Genomic DNA, 22,891 nt, shown 5'->3' with positions numbered 1-22,891 from the left:
GTCCGGAGACACAGTGGGAGAGGTGAGATCGAGGTGGTGAAGATGGAGATGAAAACAGATGAACCTCTGGAAACCCTGAACAGTCTCAGTCACATCAGTTATAGCTCGTTGAGTTCATCTTTCCACGTCACCCTTTTAAATCTTAAAAATGACACCCGGGAGAACATGCACTCAGAGCTCACTCCGACTCACTCAGAAAATAACCGTCAACACATCCCCGTGTGTCTAAGACGATGTTACTCCCTCATCGTCTCGTCTTCACAGAACACAACAACACTGACACGTCTCGTCCTTCCTGATAACAGATAGATGAGTCCAACGCGTTCGGGAACACGGCGCTGCACGTGGCCTGTTTCAACGGTCAGGACGCCGTCGTCAGCGAGCTGATCGATTACGGCGCCAACGTCAGCCAGCCCAACAACAAAGGCTTCACGCCGCTGCACTTCGCCGCTGCGTCCACACATGGAGCGCTCTGTCTGGAGTTCCTGGTCAACAACGGGGCCGACGTCAACGTGCAGGTACACCGGCCGACACCGGCACGAGGACGCGTGACGTGTTCAGCTCTGCTTCTTTCTGCCACTAGATTACATGTGATCGTTCAGTTATGGGAAATTTCAATAAAAACAGAAGGCGATGATTTGCATATAATGTAAATCCAATTTAATTAAAAATAGGACAAAGACGACATTTGAATGCTGAAACTGAGAAATTTGATTGTTTTATGAAAAAAGGCTCAAAGAAACGAGAAGGTTACAGAACTGCTGTCGGCATTAAGAACCGGAGACCGGAGGCCACCTTTCAGACAAAACCTTAAAAACCTTTTTTTTCTTCTCCTCCGCCTTCGTCAGAGTCGAGATGGGAAGAGTCCTCTTCACATGACGGCAGTTCACGGACGCTTCACTCGCTCTCAGACCCTCATCCAGAACGGTGAGACCTCCGTGTGCTCCCTGGGGTCCCGGCGCTCTGCTGCACGCTCTCTTTAATCTGTCACGTTTCCCTGCAGGTGGGGAGATCGACAGCGTGGACAAGGATGGCAACACTCCTCTCCACATCGCCGCCCGCTACGGCCACGAACTGCTCATCAACACGCTCATCACCAGCGGAGCAGACTGCACAAGGTGTCCACCTGTCCACAATTTGAATTATTACAATGACGTGGTATCTAATAACCAAAGACTTTTTGCATCTTTCTCCAAAGGCGAGGAGTCCACGGCATGTTTCCTCTCCACCTGGCTGCCCTGAACGCTCACTCCGACTGCTGCCGGAAGCTGCTGTCCTCAGGTAGCACCACCAGCTCACCGTGAAGGATCACAAACTGGATTTAGTTTCTGAACTAATGTGGCTGTTGGTTTCCACAGTTGGAACAAAGATAAGATAGTTAGTTCTCGAAATATGACAAAATTTCATGCAAATGTGGAAGATAGGACATGTTATATTTAAATGTAAATGGTTAATGCAAAAACAGTGTTCTGGGCTTTATTTAATGAACAGAAGGGAACATTGTGATCATATTTCACATTTGGTGAGACACTGAATCAATAACTCTTGAAACTGTTATTGTATGACGCTTCTGTTCTGTCAGGTGGACGATTTGTATGAAGCATTCACATTTTACAATTTGTAGCTTTCTTGCCTCTTTTTGAAGTATCATCTTCTGTCAGTCAGCTTCAGAGCTTTTTATATCAATCTGGAGCCACATGGATATAAACTGCAACTTGACTGGTTGGTAGTGATTTGGAAATCCTCGCTGTAACTTAAAGGTCCTGTAGTTTATGTTTTCCTGGTGTCATTTTTGAAACAAATATGTTCAAGACAAACGGCATGAAAAACGTGTTTTCTTGAAAACCTTTTCCATATTTTTTCCCGTTCTGAATAAGACCGTTATGTTGTTTTGGGTCATGATATTTTGTTGTACCCAAAGACAGCTGACACGACACTGTCATTCAAACTTGCTGACCAGTTTCCCCCAGTGGTCACTCTCGGTATTGCAACTAAAATAAACTCAAAAGCATTTTCCCAGTTGTCCTCAAACAGGATTGTTTTGTCTCTCATGAATTTAAATTCATGGAGATTTTATATTTTCTTATGTTTTTTTTATTTTCAGGTTGACATTTTTAAGTCCAGTTTTCAGTTTACCTCTTTCTTTCTTTTTCGTGAAAACACATGGAACAGTTTTATGTACCAGAGTAGACAAGTTATAAAAATTATATCCGTTGGTAGTAAGTGGCCATAAAGGATATAATAGTTAAGTGGGTGAAACCTGACCCCACAATACACAGCATTTGGATTTGATGTACATCATACTTGAATTTATATAGCAGTGGCAGCTGGACAAGAAAAAACTACCTTTATAAATATGAAACCGCTTTGAATTTGTATTACACTCTATGGGATGTTTAAGGGAAAACAAAAAAACAAGTTTATAACAAATTTAAAAAAAAAAACAACGAAATTTGCAATTACTATATTAAAGTATGAATTACTACATTACCACATACCTGCTCCCCTCATTTGCCAGTGTCACATTGTTAAGATTGTGACGGTTTTAATGTCCACATGATGCACTTTGTTATAATAAAAATAAAGGGGGACTAAAAATACCTTTAAATTTCCTCATTTATATCATTAATTCTGCATGTGTGTGCATCGGCGGTGTGAACACACCAGGGGGCGCTGCACGGACGGGCTCAACTGCATGCTGCAATTTGAACTCCTCTCAGACTGTCTGAATGCCTCTGTGGCCTCATGACGACATGTTGGGGTCTCTGTTCATGTGTTTTCCTGCGCCTGCATGATCACCTGTCTCTGTCCTCACCCTTACCTCTGTCTTCTTCTATCTCTCTGCGGGCTGCTGCTGTGTCTTGTCTGGCCTTCCTTCGTCCGCCGCTGCCCTCTTCAGGTCGGAGGTTTAGCATAATGTGTAACGACTCGGTCGGTCTGTCTGCAGGCTTCCAGATAGACACTCCGGACAGCCTGGGGAGGACCTGCCTGCACGCTGCTGCTGCCGGAGGGTGAGCGGCAGCATTCATAAAGACACACCTCTCACCTCTTTATCACAACATCTCTCAGCTTTCTAGTTTTAGCATTTCTCCCTCTGAGAATGTGCCAAAATCTTTACCACAAAGACAGACAAGAAGTTGATAGTTGGAAGCAACATGTTTACCAAATGTAACCCTGCTTCATTAGCTTTTAGTTTGCTTTTATTTTTAGGAAGAAAGAATTAGTTTTTTATATATTACCCTTCACCTGTTGTTTGTTTAAACCTTTCTGACTGCTCATGTTTCCATTCCCCATCCGTTTTATTTTTTGTTCCCAGATCTCATCAGAAAAGTTCAATGTTATTATTACCAGAGGAATAAAGGCCAAAACCATGAAAATAAGACTCGACAAGATGATACATTTTTTAATTTTGTTAACTTTTAGTTTGTTGTGTTGTGTAGTTTAGTTGTGTATTGTTTAAAAACATTGTTTATTGGTTTTATATCACCATGTATCGGTTGAAGGCTAATATGAAGACACAACATTATTTAGTCATTTAATTGTGTTTATTCAGGATCAAATTCACCGTCGTAATTGATAGAAGTGTGATTTTAATGCGGTGTGTTATGTCATCTTCTCGGTGTGCAGTAATGTGGAGTGCGTCAAGTTGCTCCTGAGCAGTGGAGGAGACCACAACAGGAGGGACACCTGTGGCAGGTAACACATCATGTTTCTGTCCAGAGAACTGTTGTGTTTCTAAATGCTGACAGAGCTGTGGAAAAGATTTTGAATGCTTTTATCTGAGTAAATAAGAAAAATGTAATTGCATCATTTTTTCCCCCACAGTGCTGTACATGATGTATATTTGTGTTTTCCTGTTCATCTCTCTCTGTTGTTTCCCAGGACTCCACTACACTATGCTGCTGCCAGTCGGCACTATCAGTGTCTTGAGACTCTGGTAGCTTGTGGCACTGCCATCAACGCCACCGACCAGTGGGGGCGCTCTGCTCTGCACTACGCTGCCTCCTCGGACCTGGACAGGCGGTGAGCGAGCCGTCTGATCCTTTACTCAAATACAGCGGTTCATTATTTGGCAACTTGGAGGCAGCAAGTTGTAAACACAACACTGCGTTTCATTTCAGATGTTTCCACTTAGATTTTCAGCAGCTACATTATCGCTTATTTGGGATGGAGTTTAAAGTTGTTGCTTTTTCACTGAAAACCACGGCCAGCTCCAGAAAAAATAACCCTGTGAGAGCGCTGAGAGCGAACCAGTACACCAGAGTCGTCACATTATTTAAGTTGAAAGTAACTTTGACGTTGATAAAAGTCTGTGAAAGAATAAAAAAATAAGTAAAAAGTACCAACACAATGTGTAGAAGTACTTCATTATAAGTAAGATTCCTGCATGTTAAATCCTACTTTTTGAAAACAGAAGAGAAATTTTATCAGCATCAGTTTATCAAAAGATAAAGCAGCTACAACAAATAATGTCCGCGCATCACTCTGGTTTCTCTTGATGTTTGGGTCGTTTACTCTTCTCTTGCATCTGTGCCAGCAATGACTACAGACTGTAACTAAAAGAGTTCGTAGCTTGCAGGTCTGAAAAATGGTTCCGATCCAGAAGTGTCTTCAGCTGTAATACCAGCGAGTGCCACTAGAGGTCGGCTCCAAAAAGCCTCCGGCTCCATAGACTCCCATTCAACTTCTCTCATCAAATCCAAAGTGAATAAAATGTGTCCATCAGTTATCTCGGTGTTGTTAGCTAAAGTCACTCCTTCTTATTAGTTTTCTGGAGGTCCATCTGAAAATAATCCCTCATTCATTAGAAAAGAAGATTCAAGAAGACCTGTTTTTGGAGGCGTGTCTGTTTGATTGACAGGCCTGTGGTGCAGTCAGGTTACAGCTATCGATGGGCTGGACATAGTATCGTCAGGTTTCCAATCAGATCGGTCAGATCCACCGCTGGCTCCTCCCCCAGCTCGTCCAAATATGGTCACTTCCTGCTCCAAACCGCTCTGAACTACCAAGATGGTGACGGACAGAATCTGAAGTGGAGGATTCATAACGTTCACAAACCAACAATGACATCACTGATGGTTGATGACATCACTGATGGTTGCTGCAAGGCAATGACCCAAAATGCCACTGTCACACTCCTAAATTAGCTTTGGTCATGTGACACATTATATTACGTTACAATGCATTCTTGCATGAAGGATTACAACATTTTCTTTCAGTCAACATTTAAAGTTCACATATTTTAGTTACATTTTTATCAGTCCTGCCTATTTAGGCTGTTATTTTTTGCCCTATATGAGAGCAGTACACAGCATGAAAACACCATTTACTGTTGTGGCTGCTCGAGATGAAACTACTTTACCCCCTTCATGTACAGTTTGGTAGTTTTTTCCAAACTGTGGAACTGGTCCCTCTGAATGGTCACCAAATCCATCTGAGGGGTCATGAAATGTCAAAGGAGGAGGACCTCGAAGCAGGGCTTCAGTAAATGTCCCCACAGGAGACACGTTACTTTTTACCTCCATCATCATTTGTTGTTTTTAAACTCTTGTGAAATGTTTGTGGGGAAATCCTTCACGTCCTTATTGATCTGGTGAAGAGAGGAGGAGGAAGTCCGCTCCTCTTCACGCCTCCTCTCTGTCGCTGCCGTCCGTTGCTTCATATAAAAACAGGATGTTCTGCACCTGGCCGTCTCCATGGAGACAGAGGTGATGATGATGATGTTGTAAGAGAATCTGTTGTGTACGTTAATGTTCATGTGTTTTGTCCCCCTGCAGGCGTCGTGTTGCTCTGGAGCTGGAGAGTGAAGGTGTTCAGGCGGAGAGGGAGAAGGAGGCGGCGCTGTGAGTCCACAAACAAATCACAACCGGGTCCAATTGATTTGATTTGATTAAAAGATGTAGAAATGTAGAAATTTACCTCAGTAACACATGATCAGGTATAATATTTAGTTGTTTAGTTGGGTTCTTTGTCTAAATTCTTTACAATTCAATTCAATTCAATTCAATTTTATTTATATAGAGCCAAATCACAACACATTAAAGTCTTTACAGCAAGACGTTACAATATCTAACAGATATATAACAGAGAAACCAACAATTCTACAATTCAACAATTCAACAATTACTACATAAGCTAGGAGGGAAAAAACTCCTCTTTAAGGGAGAAAAACCTCCAACAGAGGAAAGAAAAACTCCCTTTAACAGGAAGAAACCTCTGACAGAACCAGGATCAGAGGTGGGCGGAGCATCTGTTAACAGAACCAGGATCAGAGGTGGGCGGAGCATCTGTTAACAGAATCAGGATCAGAGGTGGGCGGAGCTTCTGTTAACAGAACCAGGATCAGAGGTGGGCGGAGCATCTGTTAACAGAACCAGGCTCAGAGGTGGGTGGAGCTTCTGTTAACAGAACCAGGATCAGAGGTGGGCGGAGCTTCTGTTAACAGAACCACGATCAGAGGTGGGCGGAGCATCTGTTAACAGAACCAGGCTCAGAGAACCAGGATCAGAGGTGAGCGGAGCCATCTGCCCATCTGACCGGTTGGGGTGAGAGGAGAGCAGAGAGAGAAAAGGACAGCATAGAGATAGAAGAGAAGAACTGTTGGTGGAGACGACAATCACAGAGCAGAGACATGCAGCTCCATGATGGGACATCTGGAAAAGAAAGAAGAGAAACTACACGAGCGAAGGAACTGAATGGAGACAACAGATAATAATAAGAAACTATGGGAGAAGAAGATGGTGAGGTATGAGTCAGTTAAAGAGTAGGAGGAAAGAAAAGAAGCTCAGCATGTAACGAGGTCCTCCAGCAGCCTCGGCCTATAACAGCATAACTAAGGGTTGGTTCAGGTCTACCTGAGCCAGCCCTAACTATAGGCTTCATCAAGAAGGAACGTTTTGAGTCTAATCTTAAAGCTAGAGAGGGTTTCTGCCCCTCCAACACAAACTGGGAGCTGGTTCCACAGGGGAGGAGCCTGAACACTGAAGCTCCGCCTCCCATTCTACTTCTGGAAACTCTAGGAACCACAAGTAGACCAGCGTACTGAGAGAGAAGTGCTCTGCTAGGATTATATGGTTCTATAAGATCTCTAAGATATGATGGAGCCTGGTCATGTAGAGCTTTGTAAGTCATCAAGAGAATTTTATATTCTATTCTTGATTTAACAGGAAGCCAGTGAAGAGAAGGTAAAACTGGAGAAATATGATCTCTCTTGTTAAATACTGTCAGTACTCTTGCTGCAGCATTTTGGATCAGCTGCAGGGTTTTAATGAGTACAGAGCTCCATTGTACTTACTCTCCTCCACTGATAAAGTTTGATTTGTTGGAAGATGAAATCCCGTCTTGTTCAATGTGCTGTAATTGTTTGAGATGAACACAGACAGACAGGATCTAACAAACATTAGAAAATACACACAAACTGGGTGAAACGTTTGAATGACGGATGAAGTTTTCAGTCAGACGTTGTTAGATTATATTACCTTTAGTTTCTGCACCAAATAGAAACGTAAACATGTCTGTGTTGCAGATGTTTAGAGTTCCTGCTTCAGAGCGGAGCGACGGCCTCTCTGAAGGACAAACAAGGCTACAGTCCTGTTCACTACGCTGCTGCCTACGGACACAGACACTGTCTGGAGCTGGTCAGTACACACACACACACACACACACACACACACACACACACACACACACACACACACACACACACACACACACACACACACACACACACACACACACACACACACACACACACACACACACACAGACACACACACACACAGACACGCACACACACACGCACGCACACACAGACACACACACACACGCACACACAGACACACACACACACACACACAGACACACACACACGCACACACACAGACACACACACACACAGACACGCACACACACACACACACACACACACACACACACACACACACACACACACACACACACACACACACACACACACACACACACACACACACACACACGTGGAAAAGATGGGAGGGAAATGAGCTAACGGTGACCTTTGACCTCCAAAATCTAATCAGAGCATCCCTGAGGCCAAGTGAAAAATTGCCAAATTTCAAGAAACTCCTTCAAGGTGTTCCTGAGATATCGCGTTCATTGGAATGGGTTAATGTGCGGTTGACCTTTGACCTTTGATTTTCCACTTCCAAAACATAATCTGTTCATGTGTCTGGACCGAGTGAGCTTTTGTCACCTGAAACAGTGTTCGGTGGCCTGTGAGCAGGTTTCATGTTGCTTTTGTTACATCCTGCAGCTGCTGGACAGAGACGACGGTCACCATGACGACCCAGAATCTCTGACCGCCAGGAGCCCGCTGCACCTCGCTGTGAGTCTCCAAACGGCAGTTACTTTCATACTCTGGACAGCATCAGTTATTAAATGACATACATAAAATAAGCATTAAAAGGATTTATAAGGTCTTAAATTTAAGCTGCTGAGATCTGTTGTACATCACTTTTTATTTTAGAGTGTTGTTTTTTTCGGCAGGCGTACCACGGCCACGCCCAGGCCCTGGAGGTGCTGCTGCAGGGGGAGAGGGAGGTGGACCAGGGGGACGAGGCGGGGAGGACCCCCCTGGCCCTGGCTGCCCTCCGGGGCCACACCGACTGCGTTCACACCCTCCTTGGCCAGGGGGCGTCACAGCGCACTACCGACAGGCAGTACGGACGCACCCCCGTCCACCTGGCAGGTGGGTGCAGCACAATTACCTCAATCTAGATTCTGTACTCGTTGAAGATTTGGGCACCAACTATAATTTACAGGAACATCAGAATTACTTTAGATGATAGTAACCACTTGAATCACTCAAACTTGGTCTACTATCTACAAACAAAGTACATGATTGAATAACTACAGGATAAGATAAAAGTACAGCAAATTAACAAAAATAACCGTAAAGTAATGGTGGAAGGAAGAGTTAATACTAATAGCAGTGATCTCTGCGGTGAAGGTTAACGATTAAACAACTGGTTTCATTCAGGAGGGTTTCAGTGGAATAACTTTAGTTAACGTACGCTAGATGAATTTATAAAAACATTTCAAAAGTCTTCATGCTGAAGTTTATTTGGCTGTAAAATTGTGTCAGTAGACAAAGCGGTGGTTCACTAGTTACTGTCCATGACTGAGGAATGAGACCACAGGGGGTCATTCAGGGGTCCTTCACCTCAGTCCATCTTCAATGATCTCGGTCCAGAGAAGGCGGCGGTGTTTCTGGATCATGTTTTTATCTGGTTTCTTCTTTGGAGAGTTTTAACATCATTTGTGGACGCAGCGATGAACTGTGTTCACAGACGATGGTTTTCACAAGTGTTCCTGAGCCCATGCAGTGATTTCCACTCCAGAATAGTGTGTTTTTAATGCAGTGCTGCCTGAGGGCCCGAAGATCACCACCATCCAATATTGGTTTCCAGCCTTGTCCCTTGTGTTCAGAGATTTCTCCAGATTCTCTGAATCTTTTAATGATATTATGAACCGTAGACGATGAAATCCACTAATTCTTTGTAGTTTTACGTTGAGGAACATTATTCTTAGATTGTTGAACTATTTTCCAACACAGTCTTTCAGAGTGGTGAACCTCTCCCCATCTTCACTGCTGAGAGACTCTGCCTCTCTGAAATCATCTTTTATACCCAATCATGTTCCTGATCTGTTGCCATGGTAACCTCATTAGTTGTCAGATGTTCCATCAGGTGGGTTAGGGTCTTTTTAAAAAAAAAATCTTTACACAACTTTTCCAGTCATTTATTGAACCTGTCACAACTTTTTTGAGATGTGTTGCTGCCATCAAATTCAAAATAAACAGATATTTTTCATAAAACAATAACATTTCTCCGTTTCAACATTTGATATGTTGTCTTTGTATTTTCAATTAAATATGAGTTTATGTGATTAGCAAATCATCTCATTCTGTTTTTATTTACATTTTACAGATTGTCCCAACTTTTTGGGAAATGCGGTTGTGCATTAATTGAAGATGACTACAAACCCAGATTGAGTTTCTATACTTTAGTTGTACAAAGTTCCTGCTTCACTAAATGAAGCTTTCTGGAGCTTCAGCCACGTGTTCCTAACAGAATACAGACTCAGGTCTCTTTACAGGGTCGAGACGACCTTCGTCTGCCTTTAACTATATTTCAGACAAACTGAGTTTAGAATTTTTTGCTCTGTGTCCAAATTCATGTTTTTAAGTAGTCATTTCATGTTAATTTTGTGTTACAATCTCATTAGCCATATTTCTGTACTCTTCCTAGTGACACAATTGATTTCTGCTCCTGGGAGTGAACAAGAACAGGTTCTCTGTTAATATGTTAAATATTTAGTACACCGTTCGCTTCTTATGATTCTGGTACTTATTTCCTGTTTTCTGTGTCTCCTGTCATCTGGCCCACTTCCTGTTTGTCTGCAGTGATGAACGGTCACACGACGTGTGTGCGCCTCCTGCTGGATGAATCGGACGGTTCAGACCTCGTAGATGCTGCTGACTCTCAGGGACAGTGAGTGATGCTGCTCACCTCCACCTTCTTTCTACTTGCCGTTTGTCGCTGTGCGTTTACTTCCCTGCGTCCTCGTCTCAGGACTCCTCTCATGCTGGCGGTGGCCGGAGGTCACGTGGACGCTGTGTCGCTGCTGCTGGAGAGGGAAGCCAACGCCAACGCAGCGGATCTCCACGGCCTCACTGCGCTGCACCTCGGGGTGAGGACTCACCTGTGTTTGTAGGTCCTGAAAGCCTTTCAGGTCTTCATCTGGCCATCTGTATATCTATATTGAGAGCCTGTAGTAAAGGTGGGTGGGCTGCTTTCCTTTCCACCAATCTCTCCACTGGCTACCTGTCCAGTGTAGGATTGATTTTAAAATCGTAATGTCTGTTTGCCTCTCTGGCCGACCGGTCCTTCTCAGCAGCTCCTCAGCTCTGGAACAACCTTCCCCTTCAACCTCTTTACCAATTTTCAAAACCAATATTTAAAATCCTATTTATTTTCACTGACCTTTCCACTTTAACCTCTACTTAATATTTTTGGGTGATTAGCTTCATCTTGATTTTGATGTTACTTGTTCAACTGTGACTGTTTGTTTATGTGCAGCACTTTGGTCAACCTTTGTCGTGTTTTAAATGTGCTCTACCAATAAATATGACTTGACATAAGGAGTCATGAGACCAAAACCTTTCAGCTTGTTGGAGTGGTCTGAGAGAAGTCTGTTCTCTGCGCCTCCTCCTGGCTCCGTGTTCAGGCTTTCTATGCACCTCCAGCCTGAGAACCCGTTTCATCCCCAAAGTTAAAGCTCTGCTCTTCTGTCCCAGCTGCTGTGTGGTCAGGAGGAGTGCATCCAGTGTCTGTTGGAGCAGGAGGCTTCGGTTTTGCTCGGCGACTCGCGAGGTCGCACGGCCATCCACCTGGCGGCCGCCCGAGGCCACGCCTCCTGGCTGAGCGAGCTGCTGAGCATTGCCTGCTCTGAGCCGCCGTCCCTGCCTCCGCTGAGAGACCACAGCGGGTACACACCACTGCACTGGGCCTGCTACTACGGTCAGTTCACACACACACACACACACACACACACGCACACGCACACACACACACACACACACACACACACGCGCACTTCATTTAACTTGGAAGATACGATACTGTAACATCCTTTAAGAGGGTCCTGAAGCATTCTCAGCAGGTTCACAGTGATGTACATCAAGAAACACAGTTACATAAGACTCCCAAGCAGCAGCAGTACGTGGGCCTCCACCTGGTGGTACCACGTAGCCTGGTAGGACCAGGGAGGTGGTCTATGGGATGTACCGCTGCTGTCATCACTGTGAACCTGCTGAGAATGCTTCAGGACCCTCTTAAAGGATGTTACAGTATCGTATCTTCCAAGTTAAATGAAGTGCGTGTTTGTGTAATGACTGCTGATGAAGGTTGAACAGACTCCAGTCATTTCTACACTCAAACATCTTCATCACTTCCACGTCTGTTGTTGTGTTGGTGGGAGAAGTGACGTCTCTGATGAGATCCACCTCAAACATCCTCCTGCAGACAATCTGGACACTTTCATCAAGTCATTCAGTGTTTGAAGAATATTTCTCTGAGCTCGCTGGACTTCATCACTTTCCTCCTCTGATGAAGAAACTCTTCATCCTCTTAAAGTCCTCCTCCCTGATCCGGACAGTTTTCCTCCTGAGGAGCTCTCTGAAGGGTGAAGATGTTTTGTGAAAAGCTTTCAGGGGAAATTCTCAGAAAACGTCACAACTCTTAAGAATTTTCTTCGACTTTGGCCACCAGTCAACCTGCCAGTAAATAAAACGAAAATGAAAAGTGTCCTTCTGTCAATCTGTCTGTCTACCTGCTGTGATTAATAAAGGTGTTCTTGGATTTAGAAACAGAAAGCTAATGTTGTATAAGTTTCGCCTTTCTGAGGAGATTTCCTGGTTAAATCTGAGTGTCGGCGGAGGTACTTGGGAAGCTTGGTGTGGTCTGAGAAGTTGTGGAAACAGATGTGAAAGGTGAGGACCAGCTGTGAAGCCTTTCTGTGGTATGTCTAGGTCACGAGGGGTGTGTTGAGGTCCTGCTGGAGCAGAAGGGCTGCCGCTGCATCGATGGACACCCCTTCACCCCTCTGCACTGTGCCGTGTAAGTCTGCATTGCTTGTAACTGTCCAGCGGTGAAGACGTGCCACCGTTGGGTCCCTTATTTTGGTTCCTTCTTCTCGCCGTCGCTCAGTGAACCCTGTGTGTGTTTAACCTGTCAGGGTGAACGATCACGAGCCGTGTGCCTCCCTGCTGCTGGAGGCGATGGGGTCCGACATCGCCGGCTGCAGAGACGCGAAGGGAAGGTAAGAAGTGGACATTGTGACTGCAGCTTCGTCAGCGGCCGGCTGCAGCGTCTCTTTTCATTCCTTCCTCTCTCCTGCAGGACTCCTCTTCACGCCGCTGCGTTCGCAGGTCATGTTGACTGTGTCCAGCTTCTGCTTTCCCACGATGCACCTGGTGACGCCGTAGACCAATCGGGCCGTACCGCATTGATGATGTCGGCTGAGAAGGGCCGGGTCGGGGCTCTCGGTAATCACATCATTAAGTGTGTTAAAGAAACGTGTTCTGGTCTTTTTCAGTCCCTTCTAGGATTTCTGCCTTTTTTTAGATTTTTTTTTTTTTTTTTAATGCTAAATTTTTTTTTTTAAATTTTGTGACAGATTTTTGCAAAATTTTGATGTAATTTGCAGTTTTAAGTGTTTGTTTTTTTTGTGGTAAAATTGTCGAAAATTTGTTCAGAAAAATATTCCATTTTTTTTAAGCACTAACTGATGGAATAATAAATGTGTAATCACTTCCTGTGATAATAATCCTGCTGCACGTCACAGAAATATTTTAGTTCTAATCTTTTTTTATGTATCTATTGAACTTAGAGAACCGTGGAGATAAAAGCTCCTAAGAGGTCCTAAAAGTTTCAAAAAGCTCCTAAAAGTTCCTAAAAGCTCCTAAAAGGTCCTATAAGCTGCGTATGTTTCCAGAACAGACCGTCTGTGACTGGAATATAGAAACAAGGACTACATCAGCTGTCAAAATAAGAGCTTTAGATGCTGTTTAATTCATGTTCATTCAACACATAGACCTGCTGGATGAAACAAACAAAGAGACGTCTCTGACAACTGGACGTGTGGAGAAAACTCATTTAACATCCAGTAATATGGAATCACTTCCTTTGATCACAAACATTTAATCACATCGTTTTAATGTGAAGAACACATTTCCCACAAACCCCGTCACTTCCTGTTTCGGTTCCTCCGGTGAACAGAGTTTTATTTATACTTTTTATAGACTTTATTAATCCCCGAGGGGAAATGTCTTCACTACAGCAGGGGGGCTCTCAGGGGGAGATGCTGCAGCAGGCTGCCACTAGCGCGGCGCCAGGTAACCTGACCTGAGGTGCATGTTTTTGGATGATGGGAGGAAGCCGGAGAACCCGGAGAGAACCCAGGCAAGCACAGGGAGAACATGCAAACTCCGCACAGAAAGGCCCAGGACCAGATTCGAACCCGGAACCTTTTTTGCTGTGAGGTGACAGTGCTAACCACTGCACCACCGTGCCGCCCAAATTTGGAGATGACAGGAGAAGAACCGTACTGAATGTAAATGAGGAGTTATTTTAGTCAATGAAGCCAGTTTTCTTTAGAGAAGATGACTTCATGCTGTTGATACTTTCAGCACCGCTTCTGTTAACGATGTTTTTTACGGAAAAATTGTGGTAATTTTGTAAAAATTGCAAGCTTCTGCAAATATTATGTAGATTGCTTGAATTTACGTAAACTAATGTGATTGCAAGATCAAGATTTCTTGGAGGAAGTGCTTTTTGTTTGAGCAGCCCTGTAGGCACGAATGTCTGCCGCGAACGTTACACTCTTGGTAACCCAAATGCAGCAATTTCCTGGATGTGTTTAAAAGTAAAAGCTCCCATTTCAAATTAAAAGCCCTCGAGTGTTTCATAACCTACAGCTCTACATACTGGATTTGGACCTTGTTGATTGTAATGTCTTCTGTATATTCTGCCTCCAGAGGTGCTATTGACCATCGCCAGTGCCAACCTCAGTCAGACTGACAAGGATGGCAACACCGCCCTGCACCTGGCCTGCAGTAACGTACGTGTTGAGCTTTGTAGCTCACGTTTACTGTGTTTGACGGAAAGCATATTTAACTTTGCAGTGGAGTATTCGTACATTTCTGTCTTTGTTCTGAAGATGAGGTGAGTGCTGTAACATGGTCTTCTTCCAGGGAAAGGAGGAGTGCGTGCTGTTGATCCTGGAGAAGCTGTCCGACACCGTGCTCATAAACGCCACGAACGCAGCGCTGCAGACGTGAGTGTCTAAAACCTCTAAAACATCTGGCTGAAAACATCCTTTGTCTCCTTTATACTGTTATCTCTTCACACAAATGTCATTCAGAGGACATCTCTGTATCCTTTCAGATTTAGGACATAAAATGACAGAAAAGGTCTTATTTTTTATTACAGTCTTTTTTGAGAACCAACAGGAGTTACAGGATTTTACATTATATATTTAAATGTAAAAGTAATCATTCTTTATTAAATAGATTTAATTTTAAAATTCAATTATAATTTAATTTTAGGCTTTAATTTTTGTCTCCACATTTTATGGCACAACAAAACAAATAATGTTAGCGAGGTGGAAAAAAACTCAGAAAAACCTCCAACAGAACCAGGCTCAGAGGTGGGCGGAGCATCTGTTAACAGAACCAGGCTCAGAGGTGGGCGGAGCATCTGTTAACAGAACCAGGTTCAGAGGTGGGCGGAGCATCTGTTAACAGAACCAGGCTCAGACGTGGGCGGAGCATCCGTTAACAGAACCAGGTTCAGAGGTGGGCGGAGCATCTGTTAACAGAACCAGGCTCAGAGGTGGGCGGAGCATCCGTTAACAGAACCAGGTTCAGAGGTGGGCGGAGCATCTGTTAACAGAACCAGGATCAGAGGTGAGCGGAGCATCTGTTAACAGAACCAGGCTCAGAGGTGGGCGGAGCATCCGTTAACAGAACCAGGTTCAGAGGTGGGCGGAGCATCTGTTAACAGAACCAGGCTCAGACGTGGGCGGAGCATCCGTTAACAGAACCAGGTTCAGAGGTGGGCGGAGCATCTGTTAACAGAACCAGGCTCAGAGGTGGGCGGAGCATCCGTTAACAGAACCAGGTTCAGAGGTGGGCGGAGCATCTGTTAACAGAACCAGGATCAGAGGTGAGCGGAGCATCTGTTAACAGAACCAGGCTCAGACGTGGGCGGCGCATCTGTTAACAGAACCAGGATCAGAGGGGGGCGGAGCATCTGTGAACAGAACCAGGCTCAGAGGTGGGCGGAGCATCTGTTAACAGAACCAGGCTCAGACGTGGGCGGAGCATCTGTTAACAGAACCAGGCTCAGAGGTGGGCGGAGCATCCGTTAACAGAACCAGGTTCAGAGGTGGGCGGAGCATCTGTTAACAGAACCAGGATCAGAGGTGAGCGGAGCATCTGTTAACAGAACCAGGCTCAGACGTGGGTGGCACATCTGTTAACAGAACCAGGATCAGAGGTGGGCGGAACCATCTGCCTCGACTGGGTGGTGGTGAGCGGAGAGCAGAGAGAGAAAAGGACAGCATAGAGATAGAAGAGAAGAACTGTTGGTGGACAATCACAGAGCAGATGAGAGATTATAGAGAGTGAAAGAGTTGAGAGGAAAGAAGCCCAACCCATAAGTCTAACCTTAAAGCTAGAGAGGGTTTCTGCTCCTGAACACAAACTGCGAGCCTGAAAACTGAAGCTCATCTCCCACTAAACCTCACGATGGATTAAAAACATATTCAGCCTTAATATATTAATTTATCTCAGGAAACGGTGTCACATTTAGTTGAGCCAAAGAAAACAGATGTTCAGATACCCTGAACATAAAAATGTTCTCTTTGGGGTCGCTGGGACAAACAGAGTGAAACAAAATATGTTGAAAAATGCTTTGGAAGGGCTTGTCAGCAGGAAGTTGCAGCTCAGGAAATTAAAAAATTTCCCCTCAGGGGTTAATAAAGTAAATACCTACCTACCTACCTACCTCAGTGAAGCTCCTCTCTTCCTGTCTCCGTCAGCCCTCTCCACCTGGCGGCTCGTAGCGGCCTGAAGCGGGCGGTCCAGGAGCTGCTGTCCAGAGGAGCCAACGTCCAGACGGTGGACGAGAACGGTATGAAGCTGCTGCTGCTGGTCTGCATGCACGTCGTCCTTCGTTGCAGCATGTGTCGCTCAATCTCCTCCCGTGATGAACGCTGATGCTGGCCGTCTCCTCTTTGGCCAAAACCGTTTGTAAAGAGCGACCTGAGATTGATGGCAGTGTTTCCCCGACGCCTCAGTTAGAAACACAAGACTGGGTCAAAACTCAGCACGTGGCCGGACCATGTATGAAATACTACACCGCTTTTATTTTGAAAGGGATGCAGAAAGGGAAGACAAAATGGTCTGACATTGATCACGCGATGGATGGAGATTCCATCTGAGCTGTTCACCTCATGATGTTCTCTGGTGTTTCTAGTCGTCTTCATGAAACGAGCAGACAGTGAACCTGTGAGCTGCAACACCAGCCGCATTCTGGACTCTATATTTGTTTACATTTATGGAATATAAAGTATTGGAGCTGTTCACAGTTCCTTTGATTTACAGTTATTAAAGAAGGAAACATGAAAAAAGATTCTAAAGCTTGTGGAAGTAGGAACTCTCACCCTGATGATCTTGTATACAAATCATGATTATATAGATATAGATTATATACATATATAGATATATATTATGTGTATCTATATGTATATATATTTCTTTTCTTTTGTGAATGCCCCCCCCTCCCCGTGTTCGTTCTGTCAGCTGGCTGAACACTAATGGAATGCTGCTCCGTCTTTGTCTTCTGCTTCATCCTCCTGCTTCCTCCTCGTCCACGTTTTGCTCTCCTCCATCCTCCTCCTCTCCCTCCCTCCCTCCCTCCTCTATCCTCCTCCTGTCCCCCCCTCCGTCTCTGTTCTTTCTCTCTGTCTCAGGTCTGACCCCTGCTCTGGCTTGTGCTCCTAGCAGAGAGGTGGCTGACTGTCTGGCTCTCATTCTGGCTACCATGATGCCTTTCTGCTCCCCTTGCAGCTCCGGGGCTCCTTCCCCAGGCTCCCTGCTGAGGCAGCTGCCCCAGGGGGCTAAAGGCCCGGTCACCGGCCCTCGGGGGCCCCGCAGCCCCAGGAACCCCTCCGGACCCTCCAGCGAAGGAACCACTGAGAATGACTCAGAGGACTCTGAAACTTTCTGATCGACTCTTTAGCCTCCTACCTCAGGCTGTGAACCTGAACCTCGGACCCCCCCCCCCCACACACACACACACACATCCCCACCCCGCACACACACTCTTGAGGAAGGACAGTTATGGAGCCCAAAAGTGTTCAATATTTAGTAAATAAGTAAAAGGCTACTACATCAGTAAGCATGAATGAGTTGTTCTATATATATATAAAAAGATAAAATAATCAATTCATAAAATGTCATTTAATTTCATTTAGCTTCTACAGGACTGTTGTTTTCAGTAAATACAGACACTGACTTTTAAGCTAGCAAGCAAAAATTTGAGCAGTAAAAACAAGATTTTTAACATGTTTGCTCAAAACATTACAAAAATTATGATTTTTAAAAATGATCAGAATAGTTGCCAGTGTGTCGTACTTATCACAGCTCTGATAAAGTGACATTAGGAAAATGGACATGTTATCGAAAAGAAATGCTAAAATAACAAAAACACTAAATTATTAAATATTTGTTATTAATATTTATGTCTTTTCTTTGTTAAATATTGAACCTTTGGGGCTCCACATGCAGCTTCTGCATCTTCAGTTCTTCACAAACAGAATTACGCTCCTGTGACGTCCGGCTGGAGGCTCTGTTTTCTTACTGCCCTTTTTGAAAAAGCAGGGATGGGATCACCGACCCGACCTGGCCTGACTGCTGCAGCTGAACCCGTCGCTCCACCAAGAAAAGTTTGATCTGGATATAAAGACTTTAGTCTGGGTCCGGTGGGTTTGTGTTTGGTTCCGTTGGATTTGTGTCTGGGTCCGGTGGGTTTGGGTCCGGGTCCGGTGGGTTTGGGTCTGGGTCTGGGTCCGGTGGGTTTGGGTCCAGGTCCGGTGGGTTTGGGTCTGGGTCTGGGTCCGGTGGGTTTGGGTTTGGGTCCGGTGGGTTTGGGTCTGGGTCCGTTGGGTCTGGGTCTGGGTCCGGTGGGTCTGGGTCCGGTGGGTTTGGGTCTGGGTCCGGTGGGTTTGGGTCTGGGTCCGGTGGGTCTGGGTCCGGTGGGTTTGGGTCTGGGTCCGGTGGGTTTGGGTCTGCATGGTCGTGTTAATTTACACCACGGTTCATTCTTCCTCCTCACAGGTGCTTAAATCCGAACCGACCTCGGCACTTCGTCTCTGGACGGCACAGCAACTCGCCTGAGACTTACTTTGTTAAAAAAAAGAAAAAAAAGAAGCCATTTTTCACTGTTTGTACAAAATTCAGAAAGTGAAGTGTCATTTTAGACTTTTTGTTTTTTTGGCTTGTTTGTACCAAATATTTGACTTCCATACTAGATGACGGATACGTACTGAAGGGTTTTGTCAAGACGTACATAGAGGTTTGTTTTGAACAAGTCTAACAGCTGAAGCACACATTTTGGAGTTTGCTGTTTTTTTTGATGAACTGTCGATGGAATGTGAATTGTACAGTTTCCATGAGGTGTTCAGTAGTTTAAATGTTTGAAAGAGGAAATGGCTCACAGGTACATCTCAATTCCCTAAACGCGTTTTCCTCTCGCTGAAGAGACGTTCTGGAAAAGATCTGAGAACAGCATTGGAGGAAGCATGTTTACTATCTCAATAACTATCGCCTGGATTGACATGAAATTTGGTGTCTTGGGTCAACCCACCCGAACCCCCCCCTTAGCCCCGCCCACTGCTTCCTGCTCGGCCCATAGACTTTACAGTGTGATGAAACACAAACTAAAAACTCAAAATACAACTGAAGATGTTATGAATATAAATCCTCCAGGAATTAAAACCTTGTCATTTATAATGGAGGTCTATGGGAACATACTTTATGGCCTGCAGGGGATTCTTTTCCTTGCAACACTGGAAGTGGCCACTGGGACACATTGGCTACAAGACACCATATCAGCTGGTGAAAATGACCCGAGTGGTGTGGCCAAAGGCAGGAAGGGTCCGGAGATACAACAGCCAGCGTGGGCAGCAGGCCGACAGTCCAACATGCTAATTAGACAGTTTTACCCGACATTTCCTCCCTAGTTTTGAGATTGATTTCCAGAACATATGAGGAACAATCAAACCCGGGAATGGGGATGTACCTGCTGATGAACACAAGGTGGGTGCAGGTGTGATGGAAAGATGAGATTATGACTCAGATTTATGCATTTTAATGCTGTGGCCTTGAACGGCCTCCTGCACTGTTTTCACTTCACATGTATCCCTACCTGTCGTGCATGCTTGCACACTCTGTGGCTCCGGGTAGTAGACGGTGTTTTTACTGAGTCGAAGTGTGAAATCACGGAGGCCCAGATTCTCCACCAAGAACAAATTTCTCAATTGATGAAAAGCTCTTTTAGCTCCGTTCTTTCTTCTATTTATTACCTATTACATGATGGTACGGATACTGCCAGCACTTAAATGAAAAATAACACAGGGCCTTGACCACTTTTCTTACCCCCCCTCCCCACCGTTTGTCAACCTACCAGCTACATGCCATCGTCATCGTCTCTAACGTGTCCAGTGCCTTGATGTCAGTTCATTAGTTTCCTTTTACAACATTTCCCGTGTTAATAGATTCTAATATCCATTTAAAGGATCAGTTCACCAACATTACAAAATAAATTTAGTATTTGTGGTGCTTCCGCAGGGTTGTTTATGCTTTGACATATTTGTCTCAGACCTCGAAAGCGAGGAGGTGAATGTTTTACACGTGTGTGTATATATATATATATATATATATATATGAATATTAAATGTTTTGCTAATTTTATTAATTAATTGATATATATATATATGCATATATGTGTATATACAGTGGGTACGGAAAGTATTCAGACCCCTTTAAATTTTTCACTCTTTGTTTCATTGCAGCCATTTGCTAAAATCAAAAAAGTTCATTTTATTTCTCATTAATGTACACTCAGCACCCCATCTTGACAGAAAAAAACAAATGTAGAAATTTGTGCAAATTTATTAAAAAAGAAAACCTGAAATATCACATGGTCATAAGTATTCAGACCCTTTGCTCAGTATTGAGTAGAAGCACCCTTTTGAGCGAGTACAGCCATGAGTCTTCTTGGGAACGATGCAACAAGCTTTTCACACCTGGATTTGGGGATCCTCTGCCATTCTTCCTTGCAGATCCTCTCCAGTTCCGTCAGGTTGGATGGTGAACGTTGGTGGACAGACATTTTCAGGTCTCTCCAGAGATGCTCAATTGGGTTTAGGTCAGGGCTCTGGCTGGGCCAGTCAAGAATGGTCACAGAGTTGTTCCGAAGCCACTCCTTTGTTATTTTAGCTGTGTGCTTCGGGTCGTTGTCTTGTTGGAAGGTGAACCTTCGGCCCAGTCTGAGGTCCAGAGCACTCTGGAAGAGGTTTTCTTCCAGGATATCTCTGTACTTGGCCGCATTCATCTTTCCTTCAACTGCAACCAGTCGTCCTGTCCCTGCAGCTGAAAAACACCCCCATAGCATGATGCTGCCACCACCATGTTTCACTGTTGGGATTGTATTGGGCAGGTGATGAGCAGTGCCTGGTTTTCTCCACACATACCGCTTAGAATTAACGCCAAAAAGTTCAATCTTGGTCTCATCAGACCAGAGAATCTTATTTCTCATAGTCTGGGAGTCCTTCATGTGTTTTTTGGCAAACTCTATGCGGGCTTTCATATGTCTTGCACTGAGGAGAGGCTTCCGTCGGGCCACTCTGCCATAAAGCCCCGACTGGTGGAGGGCTGCAGTGATAGTTGACTTTGTGGAACTTTCTCCCATCTCCCTACTGCATCTCTGGAGCTCAGCCACAGTGATCTTTGGGTTCTTCTTTACCTCTCTCACCAAGGCTCTTCTCCCACGATTGCTCAGTTTGGCTGGACGGCCAGGTCTAGGAAGAGTTCTGGTCGTCCCAAACTTCTTCCATTTAAGGATTATGGAGGCCACTGTGCTCTTAGGAACCTTGAGTGCTGCAGAAATTATTTGTAACCTTGGCCAGATCTGTGCCTTGCCACAACTCTGTCTCTGAGCTCCTTGAACAGTTCCTTCAACCTCATGATTCTCATTTGCTCTGACATGCACTGTGAGCTGTAAGGTCTTATATAGACAGGTGTGTGCCTTTCCTAATCAAGTCCAATCAGTTTAATTAAACACAGCTGGACTCCAATGAAGGAGTAGAACCATCTCAAGGAGGATCAGAAGGAATGGACAGCATGTGAGTTAAATATGAGTGTCACAGCAAAGGGTCTGAATACTTATGACCATGTGATATTTCAGTTTTTCTTTTTTAATAAATTTGCACAAATTTCTACATTTCTGTTGTTTTCTGTCAACATGGGGTGCTGAGTGTACATTAATGAGAAATAAAATGAACTTTTTTGATTTTAGCAAATGGCTGCAATGAAACAAAGAGTGAACAATTTAAAGGGGTCTGAATACTTCCCGTACCCACTGTATATATGTATACATATATATATATATATGTGTGTGTGTGTATATTACATTTTTTGCTAATTTTATTAATTAATTGATAAAATAGTCCAATGGTTTATCATTTATTGATATAATCATTAGTTGCAGCCATACTTGTTTTTGTTGCGTGGTTTTCTATTTTTTGTTCCAATTGCATCAATTAAAAACGGTATTCGTAGAGCACAGTGTCCCCTTTACAGGTGCTGTTAAGCTGAAAATAAATATAGTGAAAAAGACCAGAACAAAATATGTAAAGAACAGTCAAACTAATAATTAATATAATAAAAAATCAATTAATTAAATCTGAAGTAAAAAATTAAAAAAAAAAAAAATCCAATTTCTGCCACAAACGAAATGTGCAGAGGTACAAATCTCAAATCCTGGACAAACAAGAGCAGAACCGTCTGCGGGACTCAACACCACAACAAACCCAAAGGTTTTTTGTAATTGTGTGAACTTCTCCTTTAATATGCTGAGCCTAATGTTGAACGACCAACTTTCAGTCAACTGTTTTCTCTTCTTACAGGCTGGTGATTCTTTATATTTATTGTCAACAAATCCCTTGAAAAGATCCAAACCTCTCTAATGTGTTGAACTTCTTCAGCCCCATAAAACTTTTTGTTTCT

At 44.2% G+C, this 22,891-nt stretch overlaps 1 protein-coding gene across 4 annotated transcripts in view; it reads left to right on the top strand.

Annotated features, from left to right (window-relative positions):
• ankrd44 (ankyrin repeat domain 44) overlaps positions 1-19,033 on the top strand; it is a 41,626-nt gene extending 22,593 nt beyond the window's left edge. The window contains exons 8-28 of one of the 4 annotated variants that reach the window (XM_069687611.1): positions 306-518; positions 849-927; positions 1,004-1,118; positions 1,199-1,281; positions 2,948-3,011; positions 3,628-3,696; positions 3,883-4,023; positions 5,778-5,843; positions 7,526-7,637; positions 8,291-8,362; positions 8,524-8,725; positions 10,442-10,529; positions 10,611-10,728; positions 11,336-11,558; positions 12,569-12,656; positions 12,775-12,858; positions 12,939-13,084; positions 14,576-14,658; positions 14,792-14,874; positions 16,642-16,733; positions 17,575-19,033. In XM_069687611.1, the coding sequence (XP_069543712.1) occupies positions 306-518; positions 849-927; positions 1,004-1,118; positions 1,199-1,281; positions 2,948-3,011; positions 3,628-3,696; positions 3,883-4,023; positions 5,778-5,843; positions 7,526-7,637; positions 8,291-8,362; positions 8,524-8,725; positions 10,442-10,529; positions 10,611-10,728; positions 11,336-11,558; positions 12,569-12,656; positions 12,775-12,858; positions 12,939-13,084; positions 14,576-14,658; positions 14,792-14,874; positions 16,642-16,733; positions 17,575-17,831 (2,478 nt within the window). In that variant the 3' untranslated portion in view covers positions 17,832-19,033. Of the gene's footprint in view, positions 1-305; positions 519-848; positions 928-1,003; positions 1,119-1,198; positions 1,282-2,899; positions 3,012-3,627; positions 3,697-3,882; positions 4,024-5,777; positions 5,844-7,525; positions 7,638-8,290; positions 8,363-8,523; positions 8,726-10,441; positions 10,530-10,610; positions 10,729-11,335; positions 11,559-12,568; positions 12,657-12,774; positions 12,859-12,938; positions 13,101-14,575; positions 14,659-14,791; positions 14,875-16,641; positions 16,734-17,574 lie in introns of those variants that run through there. The other 3 variants (XM_069687610.1, XM_069687613.1, XM_069687614.1) reach the window with 3 other exon arrangements.
• The last annotated feature ends 3,858 nt before the right edge of the window (positions 19,034-22,891 follow it).

The sequence above is a fragment of the Brachyistius frenatus genome, unplaced genomic scaffold, assembly GCF_029030835.1.
Source record: "Brachyistius frenatus isolate BFR_SWC_R1_liver_20210118 unplaced genomic scaffold, ASM2903083v1 Contig_477, whole genome shotgun sequence".
NCBI classification, from domain to species: Eukaryota; Metazoa; Chordata; class Actinopteri; family Embiotocidae; genus Brachyistius; species Brachyistius frenatus.
The sequence above is the reverse complement of the archived record's forward strand: the minus strand, read 5'-3'. Positions and strand labels throughout refer to the sequence as shown.